The sequence below is a fragment of the Phyllobates terribilis genome, unplaced genomic scaffold, assembly GCF_046119375.1.
Source record: "Phyllobates terribilis strain yellow unplaced genomic scaffold, ASM4611937v1 Scaffold_11__3_contigs__length_659146591, whole genome shotgun sequence".
Taxonomy (NCBI): domain Eukaryota; kingdom Metazoa; phylum Chordata; class Amphibia; order Anura; family Dendrobatidae; genus Phyllobates; species Phyllobates terribilis.
The window spans coordinates 118,219,886-118,231,575 of NW_027362771.1; the positions used below are offsets into that span (position 1 = coordinate 118,219,886).

General features: G+C 50.7%; 1 protein-coding gene across 2 annotated transcripts in view; it reads right to left on the minus strand.

The window, feature by feature from the left end:
* Positions 1-2,952, minus strand: part of APPL2 (adaptor protein, phosphotyrosine interacting with PH domain and leucine zipper 2) — a 52,493-nt gene extending 49,541 nt beyond the window's left edge. Inside the window, exon 1 of one of the 2 annotated variants that reach the window (XM_073651560.1) lies at positions 2,706-2,952. Coding sequence is in view for 1 of the 2 variants with exons in the window: in XM_073651559.1 (XP_073507660.1) it covers positions 2,716-2,769 (54 nt within the window). In the remaining variant the exon portion in view is untranslated. The remainder of the gene's footprint in view (positions 1-2,705) is intronic. The other variant, XM_073651559.1, reaches the window with a different exon arrangement.
* Between the last annotated feature and the right edge of the window lie 8,738 nt (positions 2,953-11,690).

Sequence of the window (11,690 nt, forward strand, 5' to 3'; positions counted from 1 at the left end):
TAAATGTGCATGTAATGTAGTGTGAGTGTATTAATATACTCACAGCTGCTCTCTTCTGTGTCCAGCACCGTTCTTCTGAGTGATGTCACCGCAAATGCAACTAGCTGGCTCACTCTATACATGAGCTGGAATTCTAATTATAATGAAAAGCTATGGACCCTCATTCTGACGCTCCATTGACTTACATTGTAAAAGCCACTTCTGGGTCAAACTGAGCGCAGTGTGACCTGAGGAAGTCTGAAGAGAGAAGAACGGTGCTGGATCCTGGAGAGAGCAGCGGTAGTTCAGTATATTAATACACTCACACATTACATACATAAAAAAACAGTGGGAGTGCTTCTTTAAAGGGCAGGCAGAAACCAATTTGAACTAAAAACTGCCTTAGGCCGGGTTCACATGCACGAGCCTATTTCTTAATCCGTATACGGTCATCAAAGCTCGGTCTGTCAGTAGGTCTCCTGACCCCGAACTTACAGCCTAATATGCGTCTATAAGCTTGTAAGCTCAAATCGGGAGATCTGCGGCCACTCTGGGCATTGTGATCTGTATATGAACTGTGTATACGCTCATGTGAAACTGGCCATAGACTGAGGAGCACTCTGCCAACTAAGGAGGGAGTCGCTACCTCCAAGTGTGGGCAACTGTTCCGACAGACATGTCTGAGAGAAACAGCCGCAGTCCCTCCACAGAAAGATCACCTCTTCATGGCAGTTCAGCACATACGAACAGGCCAATTTATGCGCTTAGTACCTTCATATTATAATTCTATTCTCTATAGCAGTTTAAAGGGGGTAAACACTGTAATGGGGGAGGGGGGGCAGCCTGAGACATGACACAAATGTTATTTACCTAGTACATAGAGAGAATGCTATTAACCCATTGGATACCACGGGTATTATTAGACAGCAAACCATTAGATGGGGTTCTGGGAACATTGGTAACTCACTAGATGCCAGGAGACCCGGGGTTCTGAGGACATTGGTAACTCACTAAATGCCAGGAGACCTGGGGTTCTGAGGACATTGGTAACTCACTAGATGCCAGGAGACCTGGGGTTCTGAGGACATTGGTAACTCACTAGATGCCAGGAGACCTGGGGTTCTGAGGACATTGGTAACTCACTAGATGCCAGGAGACCTGGGGTTCTGAGAACATTGGTAACTCACTAGATGCCAGGAGACCTGGGGTTCTGAGAACATTGGTCACTCACTAGATGCCAGGAGACCTGGGGTTCTGAGAACATTGGTCACTCACTAGATGCCAGGAGACCTGGGGTTCTGAGAACATTGGTCACTCACTAGATGCCAGGAGACCTGGGGTTCTGAGGACATTGGTAACTCACTAGATGCCAGGAGACCTGGGATTCTGAGGACATTGGTAACTCACTAGATGCCAGGAGACCTGGGATTCTGAGGACATTGGTAACTCACTAGATGCCAGGAGTCCTGGGATTCTGAGGACATTGGTAACTCACTAGATGCCAGGAGACCTGTGGTTCTGAGGACATTGGTAACTCACTAGATGCCAGGGGTCCTGGGATTCTGAGGACATTGGTAACTCACTAGATGCCAGGAGACCTGTGGTTCTGAGGACATTGGTAACTCACTAGATGCCAGGGGTCCTGGGATTCTGAGGACATTGGTAACTCACTAGATGCCAGGAGACCTGGGGTTCTGAGAACATTGGTAACTCACTAGATGCCAGGGGACCTGTGGTTCTGAAGACATTGGTAACTCACTAGATGCCAGGGGTCCTGGGATTCTGAGGACATTGGTAACTCACTAGATGCCAGGAGACCTGGGGTTCTGAGGACATTGGTAACTCACTAGATGCCAGGAGACCTGGGGTTCTGAGGACATTGGTAACTCACTAGATGCCAGGAGACCTGGGGTTCTGAGGACATTGGTAACTCACTAGATGCCAGGAGTCCTGGGATTCTGAGGACATTGGTAACTCACTAGATGCCAGGAGACCTAGGGTTCTGAGGACATTGGTAACTCACTAGATGCCAGGAGACCTAGGGTTCTGAGGACATTGGTAACTTACTAGATGTCAGGAGACCTGGGGTTCTGAGAACATTGGTAACTCACTAGATGCCAGGAGTCCTGGGATTCTGAGGACATTGGTAACTCACTAGATGCCAGGAGACCTGGGGCTCTGAGGACACTGGTAACTCACTAGATGCCAGGATACCTGGGGTTCTGAGGACATTGGTAACTCACTAGATGCCAGGAGTCCTGGGGTTCTGAGGATATTGTCATCTAATGAGTTACCAGTCATATCAGCAATACCAACATACTAGACAGCAGAGGACTGGTGGCAGTAGTGAAGGGGGTATGAAAGCACTTAGTGAAGTGGATTGTGCACTGGAGCAGCCATAGAAGACACAGGCAGCATCTGTGCCATAGTACACAACCCGGTCTCTCTCCTCCCACAGGCCTCACAGCAGCCTGGCACAGAGAGTACCAGCAGGGAAACATTACACAGCAACAGGGCATTACAACCCACGTCCACAGCAGTCATGTGACCAGTTCCTGCGTGGAGGGATGCACAGACACAACAAACCCAGCATCCGGGTAGAGCCCGGCTTCCTTCCTGGTGTACGGCGCCACAGCCTCTGCTGCCGTCAGCCTGCCCCTTATTATCGTATTTGATAGACTTGCACCGTATTGCATGAGCATCACCCAGCAATCTGCTCCCCTCACCCGCTCTTACTTGTGGGCTGTCCTGCAAAGCCTCCTCCAACAGCAGCTTATCCACAGCCGGCATGATGTTCTCCACAGGGCTGCTCCTGAATTACTGTGCTGGGTTCAATTAGCAGCCCTTCCTTCTGCAGCTCAGCGACACGTACTGACTGGCGATTATACCTGCGGCCACTAGTGGGCAGCAAGAAGCTGGAACTAAGAAACACTAGTCTATGATAAGTGATAGTAGGGAAAGTGTGCTGTGCAGCCCACTGCCACCAGATCACATGACATTGCCACACTGCCTGAGGAGTTCATAGGTTTCTATGTGCTGCCACCCGCTCACATGACATTACCACACTGCCTGAGGAGTTCATAGGTCTCTATGTGCTGCCACCAGCTCACATGACATTGCCACACTGCCTGAGGAGTTCATAGATTTCTATGTGCTGCCACCACATCACATGACATTGCCACACTGCCTGAGGAGTTCATAGATTTCTATGTGCTGCCACCAGATCACATGACATTGCCACACTGCCTGAGGAGTTCATAGGTTTCTATGTGCTGCCACCAGATCACATGACATTACCACACTGCCTGAGGAGTTCATAGGTTTCTATGTGCTGCCACCAGCTCACATGACATTACCACACTGCCTGAGGAGTTCATAGGTCTCTATGTGCTGCCACCAGATCACATGACATTGCCACACTGCCTGAGGAGTTCATAGGTTTCTATGTGCTGCCACCAGCTCACATGACATTACCACACTGCCTGAGGAGTTCATAGGTCTCTATGTGCTGCCACCAGCTCACATGACATTGCCACACTGCCTGAGGAGTTCATAGATTTCTATGTGCTGCCACCACATCACATGACATTGCCACACTGCCTGAGGAGTTCATAGGTTTCTATGTGCTGCCACCAGATCACATGACATTGCCACACTGCCTGAGGAGTTCATAAGTCTCTATGTGCTGCCACCAGATCACATGACATTGCCACACTGCCTGAGGAGTTCATAGGTTTCTATGTGCTGCCACCAGATCACATGACATTACCACACTGCCTGAGGAGTTCATAGGTCTCTATGTGCTGCCACCAGCTCACATGACATTACCACACTGCCTGAGGAGTTCATAGGTTTCTATGTGCTGCCACCAGATCACATGACATTGCCACACTGCCTGAGGAGTTCATAGGTTTCTATGTGCTGCCACCAGATCACATGACATTACCACACTGCCTGAGGAGTTCATAAGTCTCTATGTGCTGCCACCAGATCACATGACATTGCCACACTGCCTGAGGAGTTCATAGGTTTCTATGTGCTGCCACCAGATCACATGACATTACCACACTGCCTGAGGAGTTCATAGGTCTCTATGTGCTGCCACCAGCTCACATGACATTACCACACTGCCTGAGGAGTTCATAGGTTTCTATGTGCTGCCACCAGATCACATGACATTGCCACACTGCCTGAGGAGTTCATAGGTTTCTATGTGCTGCCACCAGATCACATGACATTGCCACACTGCCTGAGGAGTTCATAAGTCTCTATGTGCTGCCACCAGATCACATGACATTGCCACACTGCCTGAGGAGTTCATAGGTTTCTATGTGCTGCCACCAGATCACATGACATTACCACACTGCCTGAGGAGTTCATAGGTCTCTATGTGCTGCCACCAGCTCACATGACATTACCACACTGCCTGAGGAGTTCATAGGTTTCTATGTGCTGCCACCAGATCACATGACATTACCACACTGCCTGAGGAGTTCATAGGTTTCTATGTGCTGCCACCAGCTCACATAACATTGCCACACTGCCTGAGGAGTTCATAGGTTTCTATGTGCTGCCACCAGATCACATGACATTGCCACACTGCCTGAGGAGTTCATAGGTCTCTATGCGCTGCCACCAGATCACATGACATTGCCACACTGCCTGAGGAGTTCATAGGTTTCTATGTGCTGCCACCAGCTCACATAACATTGCCACACTGCCTGAGGAGTTCATAGGTTTCTATGTGCTGCCACCAGATCACATGACATTGCCACACTGCCTGAGGAGTTCATAGGTCTCTATGCGCTGCCACCAGATCACATGACATTACCACACTGCCTGAGGAGTTCATAGGTCTCTATGTGCTGCCACCAGATCACATGACATTGCCACACTGCCTGAGGAGTTCATAGGTTTCTATGTGCTGCCACCAGCTCACATGACATTACCACACTGCCTGAGGAGTTCATAGGTCTCTATGTGCTGCCACCAGCTCACATGACATTGCCACACTGCCTGAGGAGTTCATAGATTTCTATGTGCTGCCACCACATCACATGACATTGCCACACTGCCTGAGGAGTTCATCGATTTCTATGTGCTGCCACCAGATCACATGACATTGCCACACTGCCTGAGGAGTTCATAGGTTTCTATGTGCTGCCACCAGATCACATGACATTACCACACTGCCTGAGGAGTTCATAGGTTTCTATGTGCTGCCACCAGCTCAGATGACATTACCACACTGCCTGAGGAGTTCATAGGTTTCTATGTGCTGCCACCAGATCACATGACATTGCCACACTGCCTGAGGAGTTCATAAGTCTCTATGTGCTGCCACCAGATCACATGACATTGCCACACTGCCTGAGGAGTTCATATGTTTCTATGTGCTGCCACCAGATCACATGACATTACCACACTGCCTGAGGAGTTCATAGGTCTCTATGTGCTGCCACCAGCTCACATGACATTACCACACTACCTGAGGAGTTCATAGGTTTCTATGTGCTGCCACCAGATCACATGACATTACCACACTGCCTGAGGAGTTCATAGGTCTCTATGTGCTGCTACCAGATCACATGACATTGCCACACTGCCTGAGGAGTTCATAGGTTTCTATGTGCTGCCACCAGCTCACATAACATTGCCACACTGCCTGAGGAGTTCATAGGTTTCTATGTGCTGCCACCAGATCACATGACATTGCCACACTGCCTGAGGAGTTCATAGGTCTCTATGTGCTGCCACCAGATCACATGACATTGCCACACTGCCTGAGGAGTTCATAGGTTTCTATGTGCTGCCACCAGCTCACATGACATTACCACACTGCCTGAGGAGTTCATAGGTCTCTATGTGCTGCCACCAGCTCACATGACATTACCACACTGCCTGAGGAGTTCATAGGTTTCTATGTGCTGCCACCAGCTCACATGACATTACCACACTGCCTGAGGAGTTCATAGGTTTCTATGTGCTGCCACCAGATCACATGACATTGCCACACTGCCTGAGGAGTTCATAAGTCTCTATGTGCTGCCACCAGATCACATGACATTGCCACACTGCCTGAGGAGTTCATAGGTTTCTATGTGCTGCCACCAGATCACATGACATTACCACACTGCCTGAGGAGTTCATAGGTCTCTATGTGCTGCCACCAGCTCACATGACATTACCACACTGCCTGAGGAGTTCATAGGTTTCTATGTGCTGCCACCAGATCACATGACATTACCACACTGCCTGAGGAGTTCATAGGTCTCTATGTGCTGCTACCAGATCACATGACATTGCCACACTGCCTGAGGAGTTCATAGGTTTCTATGTGCTGCCACCAGCTCACATAACATTGCCATACTGCCTGAGGAGTTCATAGGTTTCTATGTGCTGCCACCAGATCACATGACATTGCCACACTGCCTGAGGAGTTCATAGGTCTCTATGCGCTGCCACCAGATCACATGACATTGCCACACTGCCTGAGGAGTTCATAGGTTTCTATGTGCTGCCACCAGCTCACATGACATTACCACACTGCCTGAGGAGTTCATAGGTCTCTATGTGCTGCCACCAGCTCACATGACATTACCACACTGCCTGAGGAGTTCATAGGTTTCTATGTGCTGCCACCAGATCACATGACATTACCACACTGCCTGAGGAGTTCATAGGTTTCTATGTGCTGCCACCAGATCACATGACATTACCACACTGCCTGAGGAGTTCATAGGTCTCTATGTGCTGCTACCAGATCACATGACATTGCCACACTGCCTGAGGAGTTCATAGGTTTCTATGTGCTGCCACCAGCTCACATAACATTGCCACACTGCCTGAGGAGTTCATAGGTTTCTATGTGCTGCCACCAGCTCTCATGACATTGCCACACTGCCTGAGGAGTTCATAGGTCTCTATGTGCTGCCACCAGATCACATGACATTGCCACACTGCCTGAGGAGTTCATAGGTTTCTATGTGCTGCCACCAGATCACATGACATTACCACACTGCCTGAGGAGTTCATAGGTTTCTATGTGCTGCCACCAGATCACATGACATTGCTACACTGCCTGAGGAGTTCATAGGTCTCTATGTGCTGCCACCAGATCACATGACATTGCCACACTGCCTGAGGAGTTCATAGGTTTCTATGTGCTGCCACCAGATCACATGACATTACCACACTGCCTGAGGAGTTCATAGGTTTCTATGTGCTGCCACCAGATCACATGACATTACCACACTGCCTGAGGAGTTCATAGGTTTCTATGTGCTGCCACCAGATCACATGACATTACCACACTGCCTGAGGAGTTCATAGGTCTCTATGAGCTGCCACCAGATCACATGACATTGCCACACTGCCTGAGGAGTTCATAGGTTTGTATGTGCTGCCACCAGCTCACATGACATTACCACACTGCCTGAGGAGTTCATAGGTCTCTATGTGCTGCCACCAGATCACATGACATTGCCACACTGCCTGAGGAGTTCTTAGGTTTCTATGTGGTGCCACCAGATCACATGACATTACCACACTGCCTGAGGAGTTCATAGGTTTCTATGTGGTGCCACCAGCTCACATGACATTACCACACTGCCTGAGGAGTTCATAGGTTTCTATGTGCTGCCACCAGATCACATGACATTACCACACTGCCTGAGGAGTTCATAGGTCTCTATGTGCTGCCACCAGCTCACATGACATTGCCACACTGCCTGAGGAGTTCATAGGTTTCTATGTGCTGCCACCAGATCACATGACATTGCCACACTGCCTGAGGAGTTCATAGGTTTCTATGTGCTGCCACCAGCTCACACGACAGTGCCACACTGCCTGAGGAGTTCATAGGTTTCTATGTGCTGCCACCAGATCACATGACATTGCCACACGGCCTGAGGAGTTCATAGGTTTCTATGTGCTGCCACCAGATCACATGACATTGCCACACGGCCTGAGGAGTTCATAGGTCTCTATGTGCTGCCACCAGCTCACATGACATTGCCACACTGCCTGAGAAGTTCATAGGTTTCTATGTGCTGCCACCAGATCACATGACATTGCCACACTGCCTGAGGAGTTCATAGGTTTCTATGTGCTGCCACCAGCTCACATGACATTGCCACACTGCCTGAGGAGTTCATAGGTTTCTATGTGCTACCACCAGATCACATGACATTGCCACACTGCCTGAGGAGTTCATAAGTTTCTATGTGCTGCCACCAGATCACATGACATTACCACACTGCCTGAGGAGTTCATAGGTCTCTATGTGCTGCCACCAGATCACATGACATTGCCACACTGCCTGAGGAGTTCATAGGTTTCTATGTGCTGCCACCAGCTCACATGACATTACCACACTGCCTGAGGAGTTCATAGGTCTCTATGTGCTGCCACCAGATCACATGACATTGCCACACTGCCTGAGGAGTTCATAGGTTTCTATGTGCTGCCACCAGCTCACATGACATTGCCACACTGCCTGAGGAGTTCTTAGGTTTCTATGTGCTGCCACCAGATCACATGACATTACCACACTGCCTGAGGAGTTCATAGGTTTCTATGTGGTGCCACCAGCTCACATGACATTACCACACTGCCTGAGGAGTTCATAGGTTTCTATGTGCTGCCACCAGATCACATGACATTACCACACTGCCTGAGGAGTTCATAGGTCTCTATGTGCTGCCACCAGCTCACATGACATTGCCACACTGCCTGAGGAGTTCATAGGTTTCTATGTGCTGCCACCAGATCACATGACATTGCCACACTGCCTGAGGAGTTCATAGGTTTCTATGTGCTGCCACCAGCTCACATGACAGTGCCACACTGCCTGAGGAGTTCATAGGTTTCTATGTGCTGCCACCAGATCACATGACATTGCCACACGGCCTGAGGAGTTCATAGGTTTCTATGTGCTGCCACCAGATCACATGACATTGCCACACGGCCTGAGGAGTTCATAGGTCTCTATGTGCTGCCACCAGCTCACATGACATTGCCACACTGCCTGAGGAGTTCATAGGTTTCTATGTGCTGCCACCAGATCACATGACATTGCCACACTGCCTGAGGAGTTCATAGGTTTCCATGTGCTGCCACCAGCTCACATGACATTGCCACACTGCCTGAGGAGTTCATAGGTTTCTATTTGCTGCCACCAGATCACATGACATTGCCACACTGCCTGAGGAGTTCATAGGTTTCTATGTGCTGCCACCAGCTCACATGACATTGCCACACTGCCTGAGGAGTTCATAGGTTTCTATGTGCTGCCACCAGATCACATGACATTACCACACTGCCTGAGGAGTTCATAGGTCTCTATGTGCTGCCACCAGATCACATGACATTGCCACACTGCCTGAGGAGTTCATAGGTTTCTATGTGCTGCCACCAGCTCACATGACATTACCACACTGCCTGAGGAGTTCATAGGTTTCTATGTGCTGCCACCAGATCACATGACATTGCCACACGGCCTGAGGAGTTCATAGGTCTCTATGTGCTGCCACCAGATCACATGACATTGCCACACTGCCTGAGGAGTTCATAGGTTTCTATGTGCTGCCACCAGCTCACATGACATTACCACACTGCCTGAGGAGTTCATAGGTCTCTATGTGCTGCCACCAGATCACATGACATTGCCACACTGCCTGAGGAGTTCTTAGGTTTCTATGTGCTGCCACCAGATCACATGACATTACCACACTGCCTGAGGAGTTCATAGGTTTCTATGTGGTGCCACCAGCTCACATGACATTACCACACTGCCTGAGGAGTTCATAGGTTTCTATGTGCTGCCACCAGATCACATGACATTACCACACTGCCTGAGGAGTTCATAGGTCTCTATGTGCTGCCACCAGCTCACATCACATTGCCACACTGCCTGAGGAGTTCATAGGTTTCTATGTGCTGCCACCAGATCACATGACATTGCCACACTGCCTGAGGAGTTCATAGGTTTCTATGTGCTGCCACCAGCTCACATGACAGTGCCACACTGCCTGAGGAGTTCATAGGTTTCTATGTGCTGCCACCAGAGCACATGACATTGCCACACGGCCTGAGGAGTTCATAGGTTTCTATGTGCTGCCACCAGATCACATGACATTGCCACACGGCCTGAGGAGTTCATAGGTCTCTATGTGCTGCCACCAGCTCACATGACATTGCCACACTGCCTGAGGAGTTCATAGGTTTCTATGTGCTGCCACCAGATCACATGACATTGCCACACTGCCTGAGGAGTTCATAGGTTTCTATGTGCTGCCACCAGCTCACATGACATTGCCACACTGCCTGAGGAGTTCATAGGTTTCTATGTGCTGCCACCAGATCACATGACATTGCCACACTGCCTGAGGAGTTCATAGGTTTCTATGTGCTGCCACCAGCTCACATGACATTGCCACACTGCCTGAGGAGTTCATAGGTTTCTATGTGCTGCCACCAGATCACATGACATTACCACACTGCCTGAGGAGTTCATAGGTCTCTATGTGCTGCCACCAGATCACATGACATTGCCACACTGCCTGAGGAGTTCATAGGTTTCTATGTGCTGCCACCAGCTCACATGACTTTACCACACTGCCTGAGGAGTTCATAGGTCTCTATGTGCTGTGTAACGGGTCCGGGAGGCGGAACCTCTGAGCTACTATACAAGGGGGCGGCCCTTGTAAGGGAGCGGGTGGCAGTCTCTGGATGAATGGACAGGGAGATACGGCAAGTGATCAGGGCAGTCTCTGGGTGAACGGACAGGGAGATACGGCAAGTGATCAGGGCAGTCTCTGGGTAAGGGGTAGGTACGACCTGTGATGGCAGAGCCTCCGGGTAGGCTAGCAGGCAGATGGTAGATGGGTGCTCCCAGGTGAGCAAGCGAGAGTCTCTGGAATAGCAGGTGGTCACGGCACGTGACGGCGGAGCCTCCGGGCTGGCAGGCAGGCAGGTAACGGAGAAGCGCTCCCAGGTGAGCGGGCAAGAGTCTCTGGAATAGCTGGTGGTCACCGCACGTGACAACGGGACCTCCGGGCTGGCAAGCAGGCAGGTAACGGAGATGCGCTCCCAGGTGAGCGGGCAAGAGTCTCTGAGATAGCTGGTGGTCACAGCACGTGACAACGGAGCCTCCGGGCTGGCAAGCAGGCAGGTAACGGAGAAGCGCTCCCAGGTGAGCGGGCAAGCTGGTCCATAGACAGACTGACCGGAGTAGTAAAGCAGACCGTCGGACCTCAGGCAAGCAGGCAGGTAGCTGATATGCGCTCCCAGGTGAGCGGGCAGGCTGGTCCTTAGACAGACTGACAGGAGTAGTAAGGCAGACCGTCGGACCTCAGACTGGCAGACAGGTAACAAGTATTCAGGCAGGAATCAGGCAGGTAACTGGCAGGAATCAGGCAGGTAACTGGCAGGTAACTGGCAGGTAACTGGCAACGGGACCTGAGGGCTGAAGCACAGGTGAGACACAGGTGCAAACAACATTGCTCGGGCACCTCCATTTTGGAGGAGGTGCCTTATATATGATGAAGTCCTCCGGCCATTGGCCGGGGACTCTTTAGGGCGGCGCGCGCGGCCCCTTTAAGAGGAGGGGAGCGCGCGCGCGCGCGCCCTAAGCACAGGGGCCGGGAAGGAGCGCGCGCTGAGAGCAGAGCAGGAGGAGGACGCCGGGACGGAGCGCGCGCTGACAGCAG